The sequence below is a fragment of the Ovis aries genome, chromosome 1, assembly GCF_016772045.2.
Source record: "Ovis aries strain OAR_USU_Benz2616 breed Rambouillet chromosome 1, ARS-UI_Ramb_v3.0, whole genome shotgun sequence".
NCBI lineage: Eukaryota > Metazoa > Chordata > Mammalia > Artiodactyla > Bovidae > Ovis > Ovis aries.
Window position 1 is genome coordinate 46,190,843 of NC_056054.1, and position 27,529 is coordinate 46,218,371.

The 27,529-nt window shown below is 37.4% G+C and overlaps 1 protein-coding gene across 1 annotated transcript; it reads left to right on the plus strand.

Annotated features, from left to right (window-relative positions):
• Positions 1-4,209: 4,209 nt before the first annotated feature.
• CTH (cystathionine gamma-lyase) lies at positions 4,210-27,317 on the plus strand. Its single transcript, XM_004002077.5, has 13 exons — positions 4,210-4,236; positions 4,386-4,559; positions 8,283-8,364; positions 10,095-10,190; positions 13,248-13,357; positions 15,781-15,912; positions 18,852-18,909; positions 19,365-19,442; positions 20,441-20,593; positions 22,234-22,355; positions 23,650-23,702; positions 26,339-26,477; positions 26,748-27,317. Exons 2-13 carry the CDS (start codon positions 4,392-4,394, stop codon positions 26,772-26,774), a joined length of 1,218 nt encoding a protein of 405 aa, XP_004002126.1. The 5' UTR covers positions 4,210-4,236; positions 4,386-4,391; the 3' UTR covers positions 26,775-27,317.
• Positions 27,318-27,529: the final 212 nt, after the last annotated feature.

A 27,529-nucleotide genomic window follows, 5' to 3' on the forward strand; every position in this document is an offset into this window, starting at 1 on the left:
ATGTCTTCGTTACCAATCCATTCTCCTTTTGGTATGATTAAATTCAGAGCAGTCCCTTGGTTCCTCTAGTCATAGTTCTCAAGTGAGGTTAGTCTTTCTATGTTTGGAAATCTGTGGAACTACGTAGGGGTGTGTCATCCGCTGCCAATGAGCCAAGACAATCCTGAAACTTGAAGAATTCCCCCTAAAATGATTTCCCTATGACATAAAATTGCTAGCAAGAAAGTCAAGAGCTCTTCAACTGCTGTATTATCAGTTGAACAAGACTTTGGCCCATTTGAACAGTTCAAGTCACCGATCACTCTTATCTCTGTGAGCTGTGCAAAACGACATCATCGACTTTCTCCACTGGGATACATGGCCTATGTATAGTATACCTCTGCAAAGAAGCTGAAATATCAAAACATCAAAACATAGCTTTCTGACCTACGTGCTACCGACTTGGTCTACTTGCCACACATCCTATCCTGGTCTGCCATGAGCTTCTAAGGACTTAACTTTTGAAAACTGTGAAGTATTATTATTTTTCTCATTTTTACAAAGGAGGAGCCTGAGATTTAGAGGTTCAGTAAACTGACTCCTCAAGGTAACATAGAGAGCAGGTGCTAGAACTAAGCTTCAGACTCAAGCATTCTGACTCCCAAACTCAGGAGCTTCACTGTTAAAATGCCCCAGGTGCTAAGTCGCTTCAGTCGTGTCTGACTCTGTGCGACCCCATAGATGGCAGCCCACCAGGCTCCCCCGTCCCTGAGATTCTCTAGGCAAGAACACTGGAGTGGGTTGCCATTTCCTTCTCCAATGCATGAAAGTGAAAAGTGAAAAAGAAGTCGCTCAGTTGTGTCTGACTCTTTGCGACTCCATGGACTGCAGTCTACCAGGCTCCTCCGTCCATGGGATTTTCCAGGCAAGAATACTGGAGTGGGGTGCCATTGCCTTCTCCGAAAATGCCCCAGATGGTACTTCATTACATTTTTCAGTCATATTCTGTTCCTTTTATATTATTTGGAATGCATCTTAATGATTTATAAGCTACTTTATTATCCCAAATATCTGAGACTCTGTTTATTATCAGATTAGATACTCACTGTACATGTCAGCAAGAGCAAGCCACAACTTTTTTCATCTCATCATTAAAACAAAGAACTTGTATTAGAAACTTGAGCTCCAGTGTTTCTCTTGATAACAAATTTAATAATTTTATCGAGTATTTAGACTTTCTCTCAAGACTTATCACTTTCAATTATTTCATATCAAAACCAGATGAAGGAATTTTCTGTTAACTATTTTGAAAAATGTATTTTTTACTAGCAAACAAAAGTAGGTGTCAAAAGTGATATCCTCAGGGCTTTGGCTCCCTGTGGTGATCTACTAAACCCAAATTAAGAACTTGTGTTATAATGTCCTTCTTCTCTCCCTGAGCCCCAGATTGCCTTCTCATAAACTTCGTTGTCAAAAGCCAAGGAAGAGCAATTTTGTTTCCTTTGAGGTAAAACAAAACAGATCTAAGCACTGCCCATATTATGCTTCATAGTCAGAAAATCCCTCCCAGGTCTTTACTGTTTTTGCTGTTCCGTCACAATATCTTTATCCATAGCCTGACTTTAATGACAATGCTATTTTCACAGTGTGTAAAAAGTATTTATTATACAAATATTAGTGAGCTTTGTGTAATGAAAGAAATGTAAAAAATGAGGAATCTCCCATTTCTTCCAAAAACACACATTCATGCAGAATCCCACTCCAAGAGGAATTAATCTTTTTTTCAGTGTTATAATGCTGTTTTGCTGTTCATGAGCTCATTTACATGAAAAATTATCACACACTCCAAACTATATAGCATTTACTATATTTAAAGTAGTTGTCTTCTTTTCACTTAAGAAGTTTTTTCTAAATAACTTAACTGCCATTTTCAAATTAGGATGGCTTGTATTAATTTTATTATTAAAAGGTAGCATATGCTCATGGTATAAAACTTAAACACAAAAGCAAATAAAACATTATCTTTAAGAAGTTATCGTTTTACTGCAGATCATGATTTAAACTACCAGAACGATTTTTACACGTATTAAATTACACGCTAAGTTGCTTCAGTCCCGTCCGACTCTTTGTGATCCCATGGATTGCAGCCACCAGGCTCTTTTGTCCATAGATTCTCCAGGCAAGAATACTGGAGTGGGTTGCCATGCCCTCCTCCAGGGGATCCTCCTGATCCAAGGATAGAACCCTCGTCTCCTGTGGCTCCTGCACTGCAGGTGGATTCTTTACCACTGAGCCACCTGGGAAGTCCATTGAATTATGTATGTTGCTCTAAAAATAATGCACCATGGTATAAACTGTCTTGAAAAAGTGGGAGCATAATATACACATTGCTTTGCACCTTGTTTTGCTGTCTCAGAAGTTAGAGATCATGACACACCAACTGAGATCAATCTCCATGCTTCTCTACTATACTGTACCCCTCACAGAATTGTGTCATTAACACACCAGTCTCCCATAGATGGATACATAAGCTGTTTTCTATTCTTTTGCTTTTAAAATAGCAAAAATAGGTATGAATAACATCCTTATTCATCCTTACACACATATGGGAATATGTTTGAAGGATAAATTCCTACAAGTAAAGTTACTAAGTCATGGGAATCCTTGATACATAATATCGAGCTGCTGTCTATTAAAGTTTTCTCAATGTATGAGAGTGAAAAAGGCTTGATTTAGAGCATTTATATTAGTGTCATTTAAAAAAGAATCTTTTGTTATGGTAATACTAAATACAATATCCATATATTTGAAACTCAGTGTTTGTTCACAGACATTAGGAGGTAAGCTCATTTAGGAGATAAGCCAATTAGGACCGTCCTGGTCCCTAAGATTCCTATTGCATAAAAACATACGCATGTACAGCTATATATAACTCTTGAAATGAGTTGCAGTTGATATATTTTTAACAGAAAAATGTTAATTAAATATACATTAATATTTATTAGTGCTTTGGAGTCCATTCATTTTTTCCCCAGGGCTAAAAATTTTGCCTGGTTTCTTAAAAATTTGCAGGTCCTTAGGCACTGCTCCGCAGTGCTTAACGGCTGTATCCTCGTAGTTAATTTGAAAAGCAAATTGCCTCAGTCCTTTCAGTAAAATTTTAAGAGCCATTTATTCTGTATTCTTTTCTTCCTTAATTATTTTAATACAGTTTCAGATATTTAGCTAATACTTTGCGGGAAGAGAAGTATTCCTAAATTCCCTAGTCCTAGAAAATAGTAGCCACACTAAATAGGTCAAGTCTGTATTGTTTAGGGAACAAGGAGACTTTTGTTGTTGTTTTTTAGAGGAGTGATCCTTGTGAGAGTAGGGTTGTGGATACAGGTGAATAAATTGCGACCCAGGACAACTTCCATTCCTACCAGGATGTTGCTGTCAATTGTGTAACAATGAAGGCATTCTGTCTAAGGATTTAAGGCTCGAATAAGTTTTTCAAAGCCACACTTCGTTTTGTATTTCATCAGAGAGAGGTTTCTCTGGGTACTTCAAAAGATAATGATGTTTGAATAGCTCTTAGAAAGGTGCCAGAGTTTTCCTTAGAGATCCTCTCTACAGTAGCTTTACTATTACTTAAAAATACGACTCTCACTCCGATTTCAATCAACGTTAAGTACTGGGTCATTACAGAATTCGGCGTACTTTCAAAGGCAGGCTGCCCGCTGTTAACGAGAACCCAAGGGGCGCATTTGGCAGCTTGGGCCGGCGTTTTCGTCACCCATCTCCACTTTGTCGCTTGCGTCCTTCGGAACCGCCCTCAGGACAAAGGGTGGTAGGTGGAGGTGGGGAAGGGTCCAGGCAAGGGCTGCTATTAAGAGGAGGCTATCTGTGTGGCCTCTTTTCAGGTTACTGGGTTTCAATGTCAAACCAGGTTTTCTCCTGGTCTCCCGTGAACCTCCGGTCTGAGGTCACAGAGACGCCCGGGTGGCTCACAGGAGCCAGCAAGGAAGTTTTCCCAGGGTCAGGACTCAGGAATTTCACCCGCAGGAACCAACACCAAGGGGATAACAGAGACTCCAGCCTCACTGCACAGCCTGTACCGGGAAGAGGTTTGGCGGTGACGCTCCAGGCTACGCCTCTGCTGCCAGCCAATGACAAGCGGGGGGCCGCTTTGGAGCCTGCGCTCATTGGGTCGTGCTGGCTCCGCCCCAGGGTGAAGCAACGCTACCGGCCGGTTAATAAAGTCCCAGCTACTGAGGGGTAGGGTTCGGCTCTTGTGCGCTGGCTGCTGGTTCCCCCTGCGTACCTTTACCGCCCATTCACCTGATTCTTCTGTCTTTTTCAAGTCCTGACGCATCAGTTTCATAGTTTTATCTTCCTCGCTCTTTTACTCTTTCCTTTCTTCGCAGCTCAGCATGCAGGAAAAAGAAGCCTCCCCACACGGATTCTTGCCTAGGTTCCAGCATTTCGCCACGCAGGCCATCCACGTGGGCCAAGAACCGGAGCAATGGACCTCCCAGGCTGTAGTGCCCCCCATCTCGCTGTCCACCACGTTCAAGCAAGGGGCTCCTGGCCAGCACTCGGTGAGCTGGGTCTGTCTGGGGCGGTCCAGTGTTGGGCGCCCCAACACTGGGCGCCCCAAAGAGAGATGGCTTATAAATTAACAAGCACGCAAGTAATTTGTAAGGTGTAATTTGTGTATTATCACGAAGAATATTTACTGTAAGGATGATGCCTGTAAACCTCCTTGTAGTAAAGCTTTGTGTTGGATGGTTCAGGGATCATATTTCTTTTGATAAGCAGGACTAGAAGGAACAGTTTGTCTAACTTGCTGAATAGATTTGGACTGATATTCATGTGATTAGGGCAGATTTGCAGGTCAAAATTATCATAACTTCCTTGAGTTACCGTAAGCAACAAAAATTATAAAGATATAGTAAGAAGTCAATGTAAAAAACTAAGTCATAATTCACTTGGAATCAAGATCCTTCCCAATAGCTTTTAATTCCCAATATTATTCCAATCGTTATTAATAGATATTGACTACTGCTTGTATGCCAGATATCAGTACATACCTACATTATATCATATGTATTACATATATTACCTCAGATAATCCTTACAGCAATTCTATCCTGAACTGAGTTCTCATTTCTCTCATGAAAAACCTGAGGTTTAGGGATGTTAAGCATCTATTGCAAAGGCCATTGTAATGGAGCTGGGATTCATTCTTGCTCTAGAGCACCACCCACTCTTGGGTTTTAATCCACACTGTGCTGTACTAACAGTTATGTTAGCAACAATCTAACCCATTGCATCAGTGTGTCTTAGTGGTTAAGAGCATAAATCATGTAGTCAGATGCCCTGGGTTTGAATTCTAACAGCACCTCTTCTGAGCTGGGCAATCTTGAGGAAGTAATTTAACTTATCCTGTGTAAATAAATGTTTTAATAATAGTACCTGCCGTGTAAGTTGTTCATATGTAAGTTAAGCTATATGGTATGATACATTATAATTGCTTAGTAGTTTCACAGTGTTCACATGTACATTTTTTCCATTTGATCCTTAACAACCAGATTAGAGTGCAGGACAGGTATATTTTTTGATAGAAAAGGAACCTACTTGGAGTCATAGATGAGACAGCTCTCTGTGTTAATCATATAGCTTTTCCTTTTTCGGTAGAGTACTTGATGAATCTTGTAGTATTTAAAAGTTGCTGAGGTCCAAAAGAAATTACCGTTGGTCCTTGAACAATAGGGGTTTGAACTGTGTGGGTCCACATATATGTTGGGTTTTCTTTTTTTCAATTGTAACTACTACAGTGCTGCACAACCTGTGGTTGGTTGAATCTGGGGATGCAGAGCACAGATATGTAGGAACCTCAGATATGGAGGGCAGACTGTAAGTTGTACATGGATTTTCCACTGAGCAGAGGGTTGGCACCCTAACTCAAGAGTTGTTCAGTGTCAAATGTAACTAAATAAACTTTGTAGATCTAAAACCTTGGTTGTATCAATATTTCAAACACCTCTTTAGTGTGTTATATAAGTTGAGGACATTCTTTTAGACATGGCCCTTTGTTTTGTGAGGTGGAGTTCTAAGGACATTTCTACAACTGGTTTAGGATACTTGGAGCTATTGTAACTTGTAATCAACATGTGTACACCATCTGTCTTTCAAGTTCCTTCCCAGTGTAAGCCTTCATGAACGTGTAGCTGCCCAAGCTTTAATATTTAATGCAAAAGTTAATAATTTAGCTATGATATTAATAATTAAATGTTTTCAGAGAGTCAACCAGGTGATAAAATCCACAAACTCCTCTTTTTTTTTTTTCCCCACCATTCTGTGCTGCTTGTGGGATCTTATTAATAGTTCCCCAACCAGGGACCAAACCTGTACCCCCTGCAGTGGAGGCAGGGAGTCCTAACCACTGAAACACCAGGGAAGTCCCCCTAACTCCTCTTACTGTCTTTAATATATCAGTTAAGGGCACTAAAGAGAACTCAAGGAACTGAAATGAGAAGCATCTAATTCTTCAGTTCCGTTTGGAAAACCATCAAATGAGTGATAGTGTGGGAATTTTTGCTTCTTTTCTCTCCACAAAGTTAAATCTCTGCCATGAATATTTAGGAAGATGTGGGCTACCTTTCCATGGCAGGAGCCACATGATTCCAAACAGTTTTTTTGCATCTGGAGTACAGCTGCAGGTCCTATCAAGGAGGCGATGGTGGAGAGTGATGAGGATATCCTGGAGCCCTATAAAATATGTCTACTCCGTTTCTCAAAAACATGGCAACAAAACTTAAATAAACTACAGATTATATATATATATTTATATGTATAAAGCATATACATTTATGTAATATATGTGTTTTTGTTGGGAAGATCCTCAGGAGGAGAGTATGGCAAACCACTTCTGTATTTTTGCGTGGAAAATCCCTGTGGACAGAGGAGCCTGGCGGGCTACAGTCCATAGGATCACGAAGGGTCGGGCATGACTGAAGTGACTTAGCACGCATGCGTGCACATGTGTGTGTAACTAGTCCTGGGAGCTCCTGAATCAGAACCAGGTGTAAAAAGTGGTTGTATTTTGTCATGTGCTGTATGAAGCAGGAGGAGAAAAGTATGTATAGGATTTTTAGTCAGTGTTTAAATCCTGGTTTTAAATTCTGGCTCTGACATACCTGGGAACATTTGGCTTTAGTTTCTTCAGAGCAGGTTGTGAGGATTAAGCAAAATGACTGGATGTAGACAGAGACTGACAAATACTATATGATATCACTTACATGTGAAAGCTAAAAAATAAAAGTAACTAGTCACTATAGCAACAAAAAAACCATACTCACAGATATAGAGAACCTCGTGGTTACCAGTGGGGAGAAGGAAAGGGGAGGGGGACGTTAGGGCAGGAGATTAAGAGGTTAAATATTACAATATGAAATAAATAAGCTATAAGAATACATAGTACCAACATGGGGAATATAGTCAATATTTTATAATGACTATAAATGGAATATAACCTTTAAAAATTGTGAGTCACTATGTTGTACACCTGAAACAAGGTAATATTGTACATCAACTATACCTCAATAAAAATATATCAAATAAAATGACTGGGTGACTTCAGCTAGTATAGTACCATATGTGTAAAAGGAATATAATGCAAATTTTTAAAAAGGATTGTGTAGAGCTGTTTTGCTGAGAATGACTCCCTTTTCTGAGTCACTTTTGTAGAACTAAGACCTGAGCTTCAGGCATTTGTAAGCATATCTTCCTGCTGGATGCTAAACAGAACTTGCATCACTTATTTTTTAGGAAATGACATGCAGGTTAGAAATAGGTTTACTTTGTTGATTCAGGTGACTCCTGTTTCCTAACACCCCTAGATTAATGGGTAGAGATGAGTCTAACATAATAATAACGCTAATAATAAAAACATTTATCCCAGTGGTTAGCACATGCCAGGCATCATGCAAAGAAATTATACATTATCTCATTTTATCTTCATGTCAATTTTATGAACTAGATACCTGTATTTTTTTCCCATTTTACAGGTCTAAAGATTGATTCTTAAAAATATTAAGTAACTTATCTATTGGCCTATAGCTCCTAAGTGGCAGACCCAGAATTCTAATCCAGTTTGGCTGACATAATACTCATTCTTGTGACTAACGGCAAGACACGTCATAGATAAACAACAGAAACTTGTTATGGTGGGATACCCCTGTAGTTGTGGAGATGTCCGTGTTAAGACTCTGATAATAAATTTAAATCTCTTAGGGTGAACTCTGACCTCTTTCCTTCAGGGTTTTGAGTATAGCCGTTCTGGAAATCCCACCCGGAATTGCTTGGAAAAAGCAGTGGCGGCACTGGATGGGGCTAAGTACAGTAAGTGATTTTTGTTTCAGAGTTTGTAAAATCTAGAATTCATTCTTACTTTTATAGAGAAAATCATAGAGGCACGGAATGTAGAATTGGAAAGAAATAAGGAAATCAGCTAGTTCAAAACTTATTTTTCTAAGACATTGAATTATTTGCCCAAGGTTGCACAGTGGACTTCATATGTATATGTGTAGGTATAAAGTGAAAGTAAATCTGAATAGAGGCAAAATGGCAGAATGTGTCACTTAGTATTCATGTAAATTCACTCTTCGCCTGGAGCTGGCAATATAAATAGATACAGATTAACCAAGTTTTATAACACCATGCATGAGAACATAAACTTTTTAATGCTCTGGTCCATTCACCTGCCATTGTGTTGGTTTTTTTTTTTTTTTTAAGCAGAGGGCTACTTTTTCAATATAAAAATCTCTTACAAGTTAATGAGAAGGCAACAAATATAGATATTAACACAGGATTTGAATAGTCATTCCATAGGAAAAAAAGTATGAATGGCTTTTAAAATTATGAGAAATTGATGAGTAAATTCTAGGGAATCTCATGTCAGCTGCTATTGGGGCCCGAGAATAGGACCAAGGGACATTTGCAATAGCCAGGTGTCCTTGATACTGTGCTTTCAGAGATTACGAATTAACTCCTCAGATCTAGTATTCTTTCAGTGAATGGAATGAATGGCTATTATATCATCTTTGTATTTTTTATACAAATGATACTAAATGAGGGCAGAATAATGAGTTAGAAAATAAGAGTCTTAGGAGTTTTCTCACAGCAAGAGTGTAGAAACATTAACATGAGTTGTTGGGGTTTCTTTTTTTTAGATGAGAGAATGTTTTAAACACCAAATTTCTGAAATTTAATACTGTATGGGGAACATTTCCCACAGAGGGTATAAAAGCTGAGGGTTCATATGCTAGACACTTTACAGGTGGGCTGCAGAAAATATGGTTGTTTTGAATTGGATTTCAAGGTTCGCTTTCTATATGAATTTGTGGTTGGACTTTGAATCTGCCTAGTAGAAAATTGCAATGCCAACCTCAACATTTCTGAGAAAATTTTGAAATAATTACATTTTTCAAGTTAATTGGATATCCCATCTATCAGTCACAGGTGATTTTTTATCATAAAGGTGATATATTGATATTTTGTAGGATGTTTTCCTTTACAGGGTCTAATGTACAATGCCACTTTTTTTTTTATAGTTCAATTTCACTATTTTTGTTCAATATGTGATTCCAGATCACGTATGTTTAGAAGAGAATCTGCATTAAAACATTTTTTTAATAAAATTTAAATTTATTAGACACATCTCAGGTATGATTTTGAATTTTGTTAAAATGTTTGCTCAATTGAATATCATATAGTTAATGGATGAATCATAAAGAAATTTGAAATTTCTTTAGAGTTGAATATTTTTAAAATATAATATAATTGGCAATTGATCTTTTGACTCAGAATTTTGTAAACAATTATTTCTTTGAAGCTTTTCAGAGAGATGTTGCTATAACCAAAGCAGAATTAAGTATTTTTTGTTTTTGAAATAGAAAGGATTTTGTAATGGTAATACCATTACAATCAGGGGATTTCTGATGACTCAGTAGTGATGGTTGTCCTTTAGTCAGCAGAGCGAGGGATTTAAAGTAATGCAAATAAATACTGTAGGTGTTTTTTAACCTTTGGGTCTGGCATTTTGGCTTACTCTAGCTTGGTTTTTGTTTTAGGTTTGGCTTTTGCTTCAGGTTTAGCAGCCACTGTGACCATTACCCATCTCTTAAAAGCAGGAGACCAAATTATTTGTATGGATGATGTGTATGGAGGTAGGTGACCTCTCTCATTCACGCTATTTCAGCTGTTATTTTAAAGACAATAAAATGGGTCCTGAATTATATTAACATTGCTGCTTGGATTATTGACTATCTTTTCAAAATATGAACACCTCCATGCTGCTCCACACTTGATAAAGGAGGAGCAGAAACACCTGGGGGTCTAAGCTCTAGAACTGCTTAAAGACTGATTGTTTAGTAACAATTTTATTTAAGCTGCTGCATGCATGCTCAGTCACTAAATTATGTCCAACTCTTTACAATCCCATGGACTGTAGCCCGCCAGGTTCCTCTGTCCATGGATTCTCCAGGCAATAATACTGGAGTGGGTTGCCATTTTTTCCTCCAGAGAATCTTCCTTATCCAGAGATCAAACCCACATCTTTTGTATCTCCTGCATAGGCAGGTGGATTCTTACTGCTGCGCCACCTGGCAATCCCATTTAAGCTGCTGGGATGAACCTATTTGAGGCATACTCTGCTCTAGAGAAGATAGTATTTAGGGAGATAGTGTTCTACTATAATTTAAAATTTTTTCTTGCAGTGAAAATGTCTATAGTCCAGGTCATTTTCAAAGGCCTTAACTCTACCCAACTCTTAACCACCATGCCCCCTGATTTTTTTTTAGGGACTCTTTTGAAAACCCATTGAAAGCTATGGACCTTTTTCTCCAAAAAACGTGCTTAAGACTATACTCAACATATATCATTTTAATTTTAAGATCAAAGGGCCTACTCTTTGTAGCCTATCTGTGGATACAAATTTAAGAACTTTTATTCCAAATTGTTTAAATGCTAGTTATAAAAAGTGGGAAGTTAAGGGAAACTAGTTGCCCTTATCTTTAAGTAAGACTGATATTTGCGTTCAAAACAGCAGCAAAAAAAAAAAAATTTTTTTTTAATGTACTTCAGTTCAGTTCAGTTCAGTCACTCAGTTGAGTCCAGCTCTTTGCGACCCCATGAATCGCAGCACGCCAGGCCTCCCTGTCCATCACCAACTCCTGGAGTTTACTCAAACTCATGTCCATCGAGTCAGTGATGCCATCCAGCCATCTCATCCTCTGTCGTCCCCTTCTCCTGCCCACAATCCCTCCCAGGATCAGGGTCTTTTCCAATGAGTCAACTCTTCGCATGAGGTGGCCAAAGTACTGGAGTTTCAGCTTTAGCATCAGTCCTTCCAGTGAACACCCGGGACTGATCTCCTTTAGAATGGAGGGGTTGGATCTCCTTGCAGTCCAAGGGACTCTCAAGAGTCTTCTCCAACAGCACAGTTCAAAAGCATCAATTCTTTGGCACTCAGCTTTCTTCACAGTCCAACTCTCACATCCATACATGACTACTGGAAAAACCATAGTCTTGACTAGACGGACCTTTGTTGGCAAAGTAATGTCTCTGCTTTTGAATATGCTATCTAGGTTGGTCATAACTTTTCCTTCCAAGGAGTAAGCATCTTTTAATCTCATGGCTGCAGTCACCATCTGCAGTGATTTTGGAGCCCCAGAAAATAAAGTCTGACACTGTTTCCACTCTTTCCCCATCTATTTCCCATGAAGTGATGGGATCAGATGCCGTGATCTTCGTTTCCTGAATGTTGAGCTTTAAGCCAACTTTTTCACTCTCCTCTTTCACTTTCTTCAAGAGGCTTTTTAGTTCCTCTTCACTTTCTGCCTTAAGGGTGGTGTCATCTGCGTATCTGAGATTGCTGATATTTCTCCCGGCAATCTTGATTCCAGCTTGTGCTTCTTCCAGCCCAGCGTTTCTCATGATATACTCTGCATATATGTACATATGTATTCCAAGTGCTTCCAGATAATTAAAAGATCACTTCTAGAATATTATCACTTTGTCTATCTCCTGTTTGAACAACAAGTTAAATCTGTAAGTTCTTTGAAGGAAGAGACTTACTCTTAATAATCATTTTATCCCTCTCAGAAATTTGTAAAAAGCTTTATATTTTATCATAGTTCCCTGTGATAATTTGATGAATTGAAATTATAGAAAAAACAAACATTTAGATGCTATTATAATACAGTATTATAGCCTCTTGATAAACCTAGGTACAAAATCTTGAAAATTGCTGTTGATTTTTTTTTTTAAGAATTCTTTCAATTATTTTTCAATGTTTTCATTACCTAGGGTCAGTCTACCAAAGGTCTAGTGAGTCTTTGATGACAAAGTTCTTTTTCCTTTTTTGGTTGACTGTCAATAGTGGTTAACTTTTCTTTAATTTTGCATGTATAAACCTTAAATCCAGACCAGTGTTCATAAAATTAACTATTCTCAAGTGAATGACTTATCTTCTTTCACTATAAAACTCTAGTTGTTTGGTTTACATGATCTCATTTTTCTGTTAAGGCTTTCAGAACCACATAACAAAAAGATTGAGAAAGTACAAAGGATAATAACTAGTTCTTTTCTATTACCGAAGTATAATCAGTCTGAAAATTTACTTTGAACATTTCATTGACTTTGGTTCATTTATTTTAGATTTAAATACTAGAAAGGAATTGTTAGAAAAATATATTGGTGTTTTAGGGAGCATGCCACTTTATGTTTGAAGAGTAGAGACTGCTAAGAAACATTTTCTGCTTCATGCCTCTTGGTGTGGGTATCAAGTGTGTTTTATTTGACTCTTATACTTTCAGTTTACAATTTAAGCCCTATATTCTTTAGTATGGCTTAAAGCCCTATATTCTTTAGGTGGTTCAGTGGTGAAGAATCCACCTGCCAGTGCAGAAGATGCAGGTTCGATCCCCGGGTCAGGAAGATCCACTAGAGGAGAATGGTAACCCACTCCAATATTCTTGCCTAGAAAATCCCATGAGCCTAGGAGCCTGGAGAGCTGTAGTCCCTGGGGTCGCATGGACCCACCTGAGCAACTGAGTACATTCTTTAGCATACAAGAAGGTTCAAATAAAGTAGACTTGCTTTTGGTTGTTTCTTTATTGGTGATTGACACTTCCTCATATTTTTAAAGTGTTTATACTTTTGAGGAATGAATATTTCCGAATACAATGTTCTTTTTCATTTTATCTGATTTTCTTCTGCCTCAGGTACAAACAGGTACTTCAGGCAGGTGGCAACTGAATTTGGATTAAAGATTTCTTTTGTTGATTGTTCCAAAACCAAATTGCTAGAGGCAGCTATTACACCAGAAACCAAGGTAACTCAGTTTTCAGTTTGTCTGTTTTTCCTTGTGATTTTTAAATTTTCATCATTTCTGTTTACTTGAGGGCATAACTTAAATCTGAATAACCAATTTTCCTGGAAGCCATTGGAAGACATCAAGATTAGGATAGGGTCTGACTTCTGTTGGATACTGTAGCCTAATGATTAGGTACATGCATTTGGTAGTGGGATTCAAATTATAATTCTATATCATAGTTGGTGTATTATCATGGGCAAATTATTTAATCAAAGTCTTATTTCTTTCACTTACTAAATAAGGGTAATTTTATCTGCTTTATTAAAAGGTAGTTGGGCGAATTAAATGAGATAAGGCATATGCTGTGCTTAGTTGCTCAGTTGTGTCCAGCTGTTTGTGACCCCATGGACTGTAGCCCACCAGGATCCTTTGCCCATGGGGTTCTCCAGGCAAGAATACTGGAGTGGGTTGCCATGCCCTCCTCCAGAGATAATAAGGCATATGAAATCTTTATTATGGTACCAAATACATGATGACAGTTAAAAAATTTGTTAGCAGAAGCAGACGATTCTTAACTGCATTACCAAGCTAGTATTGGTAACAGAAGTCATCACAGAGTTTAGATTACAGAAAGGAACCTTGTAAAATCCCAAATCCTAATAAGCATAGCATTAAGGGTTCTGAAGGATACTTCAGCAAAATAACAGAAGCACAGAAGGACCACAAGCAATCCTTAGCTTCCGTCCTGGGAAGGCTTGTATGCCACTGGAAGGTGTTTTGTGCTGGAATGAATGGCATATGTGATATTCTTTCTTGGAACCTCATTGAAATTCTGCATGGGGAAAAGAAGGACCAGCGTCTTTTATAAGTATTAGCCTTTTCCAACTTTTTGCTAATGATTAAAAGGTTTGTACTCAAGATTTTGCTGTGAATTCATTGCTGTGAATGCTAAAAAAGAGAAAATTTTTTCTCATTCAAATTACTTTGAAGATTAACTCCAGGGTGCTCTTTGAGTGATTAAGGTTTGTTTTCAAAGGAACTTATTTTTTTTTTCTTCCTTGGGAGAAAAGATATTAAAATAGATGGTCTGAGTCTTTCTAAGGGAGGAAAGCAAATTGTGTGTATATTAATTCTTGTCAGCAGAGCTTTATGTAGTGGTTCCTTACCAACTTGAATTAATACATTTTCCCCCTGATATATCTGCCTCCTCACTTAAAGTAGATTTTTAAAGTCTAGGTTAAATCTACTTTGTATTTATTTACTTATTTTTATTTTAATTACTTTTAAAAATTATGAATGGGAATGATAAATTCTTACCCAGGAATAAATTTTTATAGGTTCTCAAATAATTATGCTCTTATAGAATATGCATTATTTTAACTACCCTATCTTTTCTAAGGTAAAACTCTAAAATAGGATGAGTGTTAAGCCAGATCACTTGCTCATTTATATAGGCAATGAAGAAAGAATCATTAACCCTTTTTAAAAGAAAACTGTAGATACTGTCAGGCTTCCCTGGTGGCTCAGACGGTAAAGAATCCAGCTGCAATGCGGGAGACCTGAGTTCAATCCCTGGATTGGGAAGATTCCCTCGAGGAGGGCATGGCAATCCACTCCAGTATTCTTGCCTGGAGAATTCCCATGGACAGAGGAGCCTGGCGGCTACAGTCCTTGGGGTCGCCAAGTGTTGGACATGACTGAGCAACGAAGCAAAGCAAAGCACGGTAGATAATGTCAATCAAAATAGTAGCAGCTTGTTTAACAAGTAGAATTCTGTTCTTTGGCCTTTTAGTAACTATCAAATATACATGATGCGGGGATTGTGCCAGGTTTTGGAATAGACAGATACCATCTCTTAAGTGAGCTCTGGCCGGGTTTTTTGTTCTGTATGAGTCACTTCTCTTCCTCACTCCAAAACCCAGGCTCTTCTTCAGGTTCTGGGGACTTATTTTGTAGTTTCTAGTGCATCTGACATTATTTAAGTTACTAGTCATAATATTTTTGGGGTCAAATAGTTCTCTTTACTGAAAATTCCAGAATGTCATCTTACACAATCTTTTGTTTATCTTTGAGAGCAAAATTCCCAGACTTTGGAGTATGTCTTTGGAAATCATCCTCTTTTTAATGGAAAATAATTATAGTGATTAACTTGAGTGCTCTTCTGCTTATATGTACATTATCTCATTTGATCCTTATGACTACTGTATAAAGTAAATGATATCAATCTTATAGTATAGATGCAAAATTGGGAGAACATAGAGGGTTAGTTACTTAGCTGTGATGACCTCTCAGAAATTGATGGGGCTAGGATTCAGATTCAGACCTTTAAACTTCATTCTCCATGGTCTTCCCATGTAGCCTCCTAGATGGTTACAGTGCATGAGATATATGTTTGTGCAGCGTATTTTTACAAACTGTTGTCATTTTCTAAATTGATTTAGCTTGTTTGGATTGAAACCCCCACAAACCCTAGCTTGAAGATGATTGACATTGAAGCTTGTGCACATACGGTCCATAAACATGGAGACATCATTTTGGTCGTGGATAACACTTTTATGTCAGCATATTTCCAGGTAAATGAAAGTAATATTTTTGGCATAATTGGTAGAATACACAGGTACTTGTAATTAGGAGAGGAAGGACATGTTTACATTAAATTACCTAAAACCTAATCACAATTATTGATTAGACAAAGAATTGAAATTGGATCTTTCCTACCATTAGTTAATATTTTTTCAACCCTAGGCTAGTATATTGTATGGAACTTTGTGTTTTTTAAATATTATCTTCGTTAAAGCTTTTAGGTTCTCTGTAAACTCTCTGAAGACCTGCCCTTATTATATGATTGTATATGTCAGTGCCTTACACATAGTAGGGACTTCAATGTTTATGTGTTAGTTCTAAGTCAGTTTTGTGTGTATATATATACATACATGTCATTACAAGTCCTGCAGATGTCCATCATATACTGAAATGTCATTGAGTATAGCTTTTCTTTTCCTTTTATTTGCAAGGCTAGCCAGGTAAAATACATGCTATTTCTCCATTTCCCTTCCTTCTTTCTAGTTTGTCTTCTCTTTGTGTTTCATAGACCATTCCTTCTGTATCTTTACCTGACTTGTATCATAAATTCCTATTCTATGTATCACCTTGTATCTGTGCAGCTCCTTTATCGTTCTCTTTTTAAACTCTTTTCCTGCTTATCCCTTTTCATACATCTCTTCCCAACTCAAACCCTCCCATCCATCCTCAATCCCTTTCTTTTTTCCCCTGTACTTTTTCCTTTCTGTTTTGCTCCTTTTGGTAGATCATCTTGGGAATCTTTCTATAATTGCCTAGTTGTCTGCCATTTCCCCACATGTTCTACCTCTTTCCCTGAGTAACTTAACTGTTTCCTTTCCTTATTAGGAATTACCATCTCCCTGCTCTTTACTTTCTGTCTGTACCTTGTGGTCATTCTTATTGCACTTCCTGTAGTTCACCTGTATGCTGTAGAGTTCCTAAAAGCCCAGCTCATTTTCTTCAGCTCTTCAATTAGGCTGATGTTCACAAGCTCAACAGTTTACATTCCCTTCTTCTGTTATCGGTCCCTGAAGTTGGCCCAGGTTGCTGCCTCCATGTGAGGGACTGACTCCCTGGAAGTTTGCACAAAGCTGTTTTCACCTTAGTCTGTTTTATTCAGAAGGCACTACTGTGTTTTATCTTTCTTTCCTGAAACACATTTCCTGGTTACATTGTATTCAGATGGTTTCTGTGCCATCTGTCTTTGGCTTGTGATACAACTTCTGCTGACTCTTCTCTCAAGTAAAGCAGTCTGTTTCCAAGTAAAAATCTCCTGGCATCATCTATTTATCCCAGGTGATTTTCACTCTGGGTGTTTTTATACCCGCTCTTTACTCCATCTACCACTTGGAGTAGGGCAGTTAATACAGCAGAGGATTGCTCTGGCTGAGTCATCATAAGTCCTGTATATTCTCAAAGAGATTGTATGAATTGTTTTAGCTTGAGCCTGCCCAGGTTACTCATCAGGCCTGGCCCCTTTTCTCATATTACTGTCAGTAAAATAGGTCCAGTTTTTCTGCTTTTCTGAAGCCCACATCATATTCCATTTGCCAGGAACTGCACTTTCAATCTGGATTCATTCCAGTTGAATTAATCAGAATCACATTGTCCCTAGGCAACCACATGCATTGGTTCCATAAAGCAAATCTTCTGAAAAGATCCTCTCTTTGTTTTACCCTCATGAAAACTGGGTATGTTCTTTCTTTTCCTGCCTTTTATCTTCTTGATCTTCTGCAAGTCTCACAAAAGGCAAAAATACCAGCATAACGTTTCAGAGTAGAATCCCTGGATTCTGGCGGTAGTCTGAGTTCTGACTCTACCAGTTTTTAAAATCTGAGTGATCAATTTTATTTGTCTCAGTTCCTTTTCCTTGTCTGTACAATTAGAGTCATAAACATACTGATTTTACTGAGTTGAAGTATTTTTGAACACTGCTTCACTAAGTTATGTGAAATATTTAACATGATTTTTGGAGCCTAATGAGATCCATAGATGTTAGTTACAGGCTTTTATTTTTCATTTTGACCATAGGGTTTACAGAATGTTAGCACTGGAACAGTCTTCACACATTGTCTAATTTGACCCATCACTTTGGAGATGAGTAAACACATATGTACAGAGTGCTTTGAGCAATACTTTACTTAAAATGTCCTATTTTTGAGAATTTAAGTGAAAAGTCCCCCAGCCTCCAGGTGGTGAGGTTAAACGCACACACATACACACACCTACATATACACACACTTTATTTTAAAGAAATTTTAAATGAAAAGATGTTGATATTATATTGTTTAGTGAATAAGTTGGTTATTAATTTTCACTGTGAACAAAGACGTCTAAGACTAAAGAACTACTTTGCGGGAAAATTGAGTGAGGGAAACCAATCTAAACGCATTTCTGTACAAGTGATTTTACACTTGACAAAACTAGAATAATAAAAGAGTAATTAAGACTCAAGATCATGATAAATAAAATGAATAGCCACAGCATACACTGTAAGGTTTTAATGATTAAAAACCTAAGCAAATTAGTTTTACATTTACTTGACATAACAATTGCTAAGTGTTTCTGTCAACCATTCTGTGTATTTACTGAGTCATAAAATGCCAGCATGTCTTCTGTAGGTAATAAGTTTAGGGGTTAGTCAGCAATTGCTCTAAAGAAACAAGTTCAGAAGGCCTGTTGACCTGAGTTATCTGCTGTTTCCAGAAAATGTCTGCCTTTGGATTGAATAATGAATTCAATACTTTTGTAGTTTTATTTGATGTGAGGGAAGAAAGCGAAAGATGATATCAAGAGAAAGGTAAATAGAGGTCCTGGAAAATTTTAAGATGTATGTATTTTTGAAAAATTAAAATATGGGTGGAATTTACAATAGTAAATAGATAAGTAATGCAGGATATTTTCAAGTGATTTCCCATTTAAAATAAAAGCCTTTTTTTATTCCTTTTAGCGGCCTTTGTCTCTGGGAGCTGATATTTGCATGTATTCAGCAACAAAATACATGAATGGTAAGACATGCATAGTCTACACTTCATTCTTTTCCATGGATAGATGATAATAGCATAGGCTTTATCCTTTTGTCCTTTTTCTTCTACTATTATACAGATTTTCTCTGACACAGGTAGAAAGTTAGAGAATCATCCTTTGATTAAATATAGGACTTCATTTATAGCAGACAAAACTATGCTCATGATACATCAGCAAAGGATTAAAATTTACTGTAAAAGATTTTATCCTGCTGACAGCTTACAAAGAAACACTTATATTTTATAGGATTTTAATTTTATTGTTTTAGATATAGCCTTTGCTACTATCAAATTGAGTAAAGTGTATTTAAACTTATTCTATAAGGCTTTTTCTCAGAGATTTTTTTCAAGTGAAAGTCTAATTTTAGAAATTATAAGCTGAGGAATAATGTTTATACATTGTTTTTTAACTTAAAGCTTTTTGGTTTTGTTTTTAGGCCACAGTGATGTTGTAATGGGCTTAGTGTCGCTCAATTCTGAGAGCCTTCATAATAGGCTCCGTTTCTTGCAAAATTGTAAGTATTAAAAAGCCTGAATTTCCCCTTGTGCTCTCAAAGTGACTACATTTGATATTGTATTTCCACTAAGTGTTGTGAAGTGATAGCATTCCACTAATTTACAAAGAAATGGGGAATAGAAGGGAAATCCTGATTTTTTTAGAGGAAAGAAAAATTGGGTTATAAAAATACTATTTATTATAGCATAATAGAGCAACATTTTGAATGATGGCTTTCTTATACTATAACTTTTATATCTGGAATGATATGTAATTTTAAATGGCACTTAGGATATATAAACTTGTATTTTTCAACAGATATCTAAATATCTGTTTTCTGTTTAGATTGTTTACTATCTCAGGTGTCCATAAGGGTTTATTGAAAAATACTCGATTTTAACCAATGTGATTTGACAGAGATCAGTATAATTAGGAATAATAATCCCCTTCCAGGGAATAAATATTAGAGCAACAAAAGGGGGCACTGAGGAAGGAAACCAGAATTTATTGTGTGCTAAATTCCTTTCATTTGTAAAAAGAAGGAATAAGGCATATATCCTGGAGGCCTGGGAAACCACTGGCTGCCCTAGACAGAAGCTATATATAAGTAGAATTTTGGTAGAACACCCAGGAATAATAGAAGCTGAACTGCTATTTTTTCTGTGTGTTTTAATACTCTTTCAAAGAAATACAAGATTAAGCTATGTGCAGTGTGTCCTTTTATTAAAATCATGGAAATCACTATTGATGCTCATATTTGAAAAATTTATGTGATTGTGTTTGTACTTCATTTTTAGGATATTCATTTCCTTTCTCATTTTAAAGCCCATTTCTCTAAGCTTGTTTTATGCCTCATTCTCATGCTTCTTATTTGATATATTAATTTTTCCTACTAAAACTCAAATATTGAGCTTTGTTGTTAGCTTCTCACAGTCACTATGATGAAAAAGAGTGGTGAGAGGCTTTTCTAGGGCTGTCTTCACCTTCAAACTGATGCAAGACATACTCGTTTTGCAGCTCTTGGAGCGGTTCCATCTCCTATTGACTGTTACCTCTGCAATCGAGGTCTGAAGACTCTACAAGTCCGCATGGAGAAGCATTTTGAAAATGGAATGGCAGTTGCTCAGTTTTTGGAGTCGAATCCTCAGGTGGAAAAGGTTATTTATCCTGGTATGTTAATCTGCTTTCTAAGCACATGTGGTTACTCTAGGATTTTACATGTTATCCCTTGCATTCTGTTTATGTAACATTTGTAAGTTAGGTGCTTTCATGTTTTTTTGTTTTGTTTTCCACTTATCATTGAGTGCTGCTGTACGTGGGTCTGATGGTAAAGAAGATAGATGTGCTCTTTAGCCTAGAGTTGTCTAATAGTCTAGTGGATGCTTGAACTCTGCTTGAAGAGTTAGACCCAACTTAGTGATTGAACAACAACATTCCAGGATTACAACCTTGTACTTTCCAGTTGATTTGCTTATAATCTTATCAGTCTGCTGTTCTGCACTAGCTCTTTTATCTGATATACATTGAGACTTCATACTTACCAAGTTAAAACTTGATACCAAAATTCCCCTGAAATTCTCTTACCTTTTTTGGAATTCCTTCACTTCTCACAAATCTATAAGTGCTGATGTGAATTAGCAGACTTACATGTTACTCTTTGAATTTAATTTACCAGACTTCTATATTGTGGTGGTCATAAGTAAATAGCTATTTTAAACCCTTTTGAGGTGTGCATTCATAGAGTCTTGGGTGTAAAGGAGAATTATGCTTGATCCGTGCCTTTAAGGCATTTAGGTAAGCCAAGGCAGAAATACAAATGAGACTGTGTGTGTGTGAAGTCGCTCAGCCGTGTCTGACTCTTTGCGACCCCATGGACTGTAGCCTACCAGGCTCCTCTGTCCATGGGATTTTCCAAGCAATAGTACGGGAGTGGATTGCCATTTCCTTCTCCAGGGGATCTTCCTGACCCAGGGATCGAACTCAGGTCTCCTGCATTGTAGACAGATGCTTTACCGTCTAAGCCACCAGGGAATGTACACTAGGTAAAGAGCTGTTGACTGGTGTGTATTTTGAATGGAGAGAGGGAGAAAAGTTTTGGACTGTGCCCTGAGGAAATAGGTTAGCATTTGTTAAAAGGGCCTGGACAAGGCAATTCAGATTTCTTCAATAAATGTTTATCAATTGCAAACCATGGGCCAGGCTTTGTACTGGGATCTGGGATTCAATTATTAACAAAAGAAGTAGCTTTCTCTTCATGGAGTTAGCCTGATGCATAAGACAGATATTAAGCCAGAAATTACAGAGGATATAATTAACAGAGGGAAGGGGGCAGTGAGCGGGAGAATGTTCCAGGCTAAAAGGATAGCATGTGCAAAAGTCCCAAGATAAAAGAAGAGTACAGTGCCACTGGTGTAAAGAAAGCTGGCATGGCTAGAATGAGGAGAGACTAGAAAAGATAGGTCAAAATGATGGCAGTTTGGTTTTCCCTTGTGGCTCAGCTGGTAAAGAATCTGCCTGCAATGCAGGAGACCTGGGTTCGATCCCTGGGTTGGGAAGATCCCCTGGAGAAGGGAAAGGCTACCGACTCCAGTATTCTGGCTTGGAGATGGAGTTGCAAAGAGCTGGACATGACTGGACATTTTCACTAGACAGATAGGGGCCAGAACAAGAGGTCAGATGTAAACATGGCATACAGCCTGTTATTAGCCTTATTTGCAGTTGACTTAAACGAAGTGATTTTTTGTTGTTGTTGTCCTGAAATTACATGTTTGACTCTGAAATAAGACATTCATTATACTTTATGACTACAGGGCTGCCTTCTCATCCTCAATATGAGCTGGCCAAGCGTCAGTGCACAGGTTGCCCTGGGATGATCACCTTTTATATCAAGGGCTCTCTTCAACATGCTGAAACTTTCCTCAAGAACCTAAAGGTAGCTTTACAAAGTCATTTTTCAATTCATAGACATTAAGGCCTTCTTGTAGCGTTATGATCTTCATTATTTCTCACTTCCACCCAACTCAGATTAATGTGTTTGTATCTGCAGGTCACACCCACAAACCTCTTTGTCATGAAATGCATTGGGTTAGAAAATCACCTGAAGCAAGAGTGATGTGATAGCAGATAGAACATGTTCATTTTCTTAACTCTGCAGAGGCTTTCATCCATTTGAGAGAGACAGAATGTTCTAAGCCATTTGTTTTTAGATTTATAGTGAACTAACTGCCTTTTCAAATGAAATATTATGAAAAACCTCAGTACTGTGTCAATGCACTGCTGAAAAACTGTATGGGAATCCAGCCTAGGAATGACTTCCCGAACCCTGTGCCTCTCAGGCTGTGTCTGCCTGGAGTGAGGGAAAGGCGGCCTTTGTCTAAAGTTCAGAGGTAGGAGTCTCTCCAGAGCCCTGGGGGAGAGGCCTGTGTAACTCCATGCTTTGGGCTTACTTTGAGCGCATGCAGTCATGTATTTAAGACTCTGAGTTTTAAATGCTACAAATCTAAAGAAAAGAAAAGGATGCTGCCAGATTAGTCAAAGTCTTCCTGGTTCTAAAATTTGTCCACTTCTAAAATCAGAAATATAGTAGTGTACATTTAATTGCATACAGTCGTGAAAGTAACTTTTAACATGTTTGTAAAATTCTGCAACACACAGTAACACCAAATGCAACTGCTGAGTTTTTTTCCCTTCTACTCCAGGATGGGGTTAAATGGATATATTTATTTGATAAATGGTACATATTAATGAGTAAGTTTGTATAACTTAATAGATATTAAGAAATTTTTATATAAAGGGTAACCACAAAGCTGGGTCTCAAATATAATAATTCTGAGGTTTGAGAGCTCATGTTAAGGTTTACTTTTGTAAGAGGTCAAATGAGGAAGGTATAGGAGATTCACTTTCATCAACTTTTAATGTTTTAAAAGTTAACACACAGTGTGTCTAATTGGTGAGATCAATTGTTAATGGCCTCATCGTGATGGATTTTATTTTCATTTTTTTCTCCAAGTTTTTATCCAGTTTGTAGTTTTTGTAATAATTATTTTATAGTAATTATTCATAATTGCCACAATTTTCCATCTCGCATTGCAGGGTCATTGTATTAAAAACATTTATTTTTAGGATTTTTTTTTTAGTATTTTTATTTTTTAGTGGACAAACTATATATATATATATATATATATATATATTTATTTATTTATTTATTTATTTATTTTTTGCCATAGTTATTTACTCTGGCTGAGAGCTTGGGAGGATATGAAAGTCTTGCTGAGCTTCCGTAAGTATATTTCTGTTTTTCTCAGTATTTTAAATTTGATTTCAGCTGTAATGATTGTTTGAGAAAGGAGTAGGATAAAATCAGTGATTGTTCAAGTTATTTAGCAATAAGGGCAGCATGGCATTGTCCAGTTGGAATGGACTCTTAACTCAAGAGAATGGAGACCCTGTTAAAAATCTACTGGGATCAATAAGCTGTGTTGTCCCAAGTTTTGTTTTTTTCTCTGTTTGCCTAAAGAAGATTTCAGCAGTGGTTCTCTGACCTCTGAACCAGGGCTACTTATTCTACCCGATTCTGTCCTAGAAGGGAGATTGAAGACTGAACTGGAAGGGCTGATTTCAAAGCTTCCAGAGAATGTATTTCTGATAAAATACCTCCACATTCTTATTTGTCAGAGGAGAGCCCTACTAGTTGCCATCAGGTCCATTTATTTTCTTTTCTCTGGGGTAAAAGGTAAACCCCCAAATCTAACTTAGTATTCCCGGCCCTTCACTATCTAACCTAGCTAATTCATCTAATTTTATCAAAGCACCAGAGGATATTAGAAAACCTAATATCAGGGAGTCCAGCAACTTATATTACAGACAAAGAAACAAAGATTCAGAAAGTTTTGCTGATTGATCAAATGTCACACAGAAATATGTTAGCAACTTCACTCTTGAGGGTTTGCATCAAAAACAGTGAGCAGGGAGGTAAGTTTCTATGACCATATATTATAATTATTACAGGGATAAATCAATATCATTTGCTATTAATTTTCAGCTGTATTAGATGCATGGTATAGTTCTATGTTTTAATTTTCATAAACATTTCTGAAATAACTATGTGTTGAGGAATATCAGGGATTAAGAATGTAGGCACGTTTCCTGTCCTGTTATAGTAGTTTACAGTTCATGGGGAGAGTTAGGTAATTTCATAATCTTAAAAAGATGATGCCCAAATAATGATTCAAACAATTAAGATAAGACAGAGACGTTTTTGTTAGTCTTTCAGGAAGATGCCTGCTAGTAAGTCTGGATGCACAAGAGGGCACACTCAGCATATGAAATTGGTTATTTTTCGTAGTAATACAGTGTGTATTAGTTTAAGACTCTCTTAAAAGTAGACCTCACCTGACTTATTTAGGGATTTGGTTTAAAGTTGCTTGGCCATCGGGCACTCCAGCTAGGCTGTAACCCCAATGCCAGTGGAAGAATAAATTTAGGTCAGAGCTTGTCTGTTCTGTCCTCCTCATTTCGAGTCTCCCAACAATGCCACAACCAGTGCAGCATTGCAATCAGCGAGAGAGAAGCAGAGCCAATGGGTACTGGGTCGGTCTCTCAGCCTGACAACATGTGTTAGCTCAGTGGCCTTAGAAAACTCACTTATCCACTCTCCATTTCGGTTTCCTTGGTTGTAAAGTGTCGGTAACACCGTACCAGATGAGGAAATTGACTTGAGGACTGGTAACTTACAAGTCCAACACAGCCAGTATGTGGAGGGGCTGAGATTCAGGTACCCAAGTCTTTTGCTCCCAGAGGCCTGCGTTCTTGTTTCTGAGTATTCACTCTCTTTCAGGGAATTAAAAACCTAAAAAGGAAGAAATTTTTAAGGAGGACATTTGCGTGTAAAACTTCATTAGTGATAGAAGAGGATATTCATTTATTGTGAGCATCACTTCATTAGAGTCATAAAAGAGGTTATTCATTTAATATTCATTTACTAAGATTTTCTTTCCATGGGCCTGAAGTGGGTAGGAGAAAGTAGTTCCTTCTCCTGGATGTGGGAAGGGAGGGTTGGGTGTGGGGGCAGTGTACTCAAGTGCTCAGTAAGACTGTAAGCCTTTCCTCCACGATGCCTCAGCCCACAGAGATTCAGCCTCCACTGAATTCCAGCAACCCTTGTTGTCCATACTTGTTTAACATTCACCGTAGACTGTTCTGTGAATTGTCATAGTCTTTAGCTTCTGCCTTGCTACCTAGAGTAAAAATAATCTTCCCTTCTTGGTTTCCCAGCTTTTTTAGTGGCTGACCCATAGTAGGTGCTCCACCCTTACACAGGTCGATGTTGACAGTGAGTTATTAGATGGTTTTAAACATCCTCCGAGGCCTCTTTGTCATGAATTGTGAGTTGAAATTAATTCCTAGTGCTTAGTGATTGCTGCTAGCAATCCTAGGTTGTCTTTTCCCTGGTCTGCCTCAGAAGGTCCAATTCTGGACTGATCCTTTGATCCACACAGAATTAATTCTGACCAACTGTTGGTCCAAGAGGCCTCTTATAAGTACAGCTGAATGGTAATGGGGTGTTGACTTCTGACCAAGGCCTCATTCAGGTAGGTGTTAAACTTTACACACTGAAAGCAATGTCTTTCCCTCCTGTATGTGAGCACTTGACTGGCACTTTCAGTTTCTGATTAAGTATACCTCACTGATGGTATAAAAACAGCAAAAGATAGTGGTTTTCATTTAAAAGCATGACTAGAAAAGATAATTTTCACAATTCCTTAATCTTTTGTTTACAAAACATTGCAGGTGTATGTATGAAGGATTTGATATTTAGAATAGAAAAAATTTGAAAATAAGTACAATTTATGCAATAGAAACAAGCCTTCACTGCTACAATATAGTGATCAGAAATTTGCTCACTCTTTCTTCCAGGGCAATCATGACCCACGCATCAGTGCCTAAGAGCGACAGAGAAGTCCTTGGCATTAGTGACACACTTATTCGACTCTCAGTGGGCCTAGAGGATAAACAAGACTTACTGGATGATCTAGATCAAGCTTTGAAGGCGGCTGTAAGTTTTGTTTTAGTATATGTGTGTGCATGCGTGTGTGTGCTTAATCTTGAGGGTGAGGGGGAAGTCACTATGTTTATAGGGTGGCCTCACTGTTCTCTGTAAAGGTTTTTTTCTTCTTTTATTACAATAGCATGTATAAATGTGCAGAGAACTCAGCCCAAAGTGCAGATTTAAAAGAAGGTAGTCGTCAGAAAAGAATTCTTGGAGGAGGTGAAGTCTTTGCCTGAAGGTTTAATAACGTATTTTTCTTGTGTACCATTAATACAGCACTCTCCAAATGCAAGTTCCAACTAGCATCCCAGAACTGCTATTGGTGACTGCTTCCTGAGACGATCAAATCTGAATAATTGAATGGACCATTAATGAGCCTCCACAGAATTTTCAAATGAAAATTTTAAGGCACCTCGTTACCTTTCACAGCTGTAATCTTCCTGGGATCGTCCCTGTTAAAAAATTTCCTCTTCCCCTTATTGTAACTGACAGGTCAATTCTGTTCAGATCTTTTTATTAATTTTGATATACATGTGCCTCTGAAGGAGGTGAGATTTGTGATGCTATTGGGGATTATATTCTTTTTTTCAAGTTTAAGATTTATATTGATTATGTTTACAATATAATGGTAATTCATTTTTGATGTTTTATGAAGAATTTAAATTATTGAATAAATGTTCTTAAGTCAAGTGTGATTTTTGTATTGTTGAAAATAGCACTCAAAGCAATGGTTTACACTTAATTATCATAAGCCAAAAATCATATATCTGAAAAGTCTGTGAAATTCTACTGATTTAAGGTTGTACTTACTATTTTTCTTAAGAATAAATCTAATTACCACATGCATCCCATTGTGATATTTCTGTATTATATGACATTAAATTATATTCCTGGGCCCTTTTAATTTCCAACTCTTAGAGATCTCAGCCACTGAATTTATAAGTTTAATTGTGTAACAATCATGCTCAAATCTTAGTGTTAGCAGATTAGTTATAAAAAATTGGTATACGACAGGTCAAAAGCCATGTTTATAGAGAAATATTACCCTTTTCTGAAAA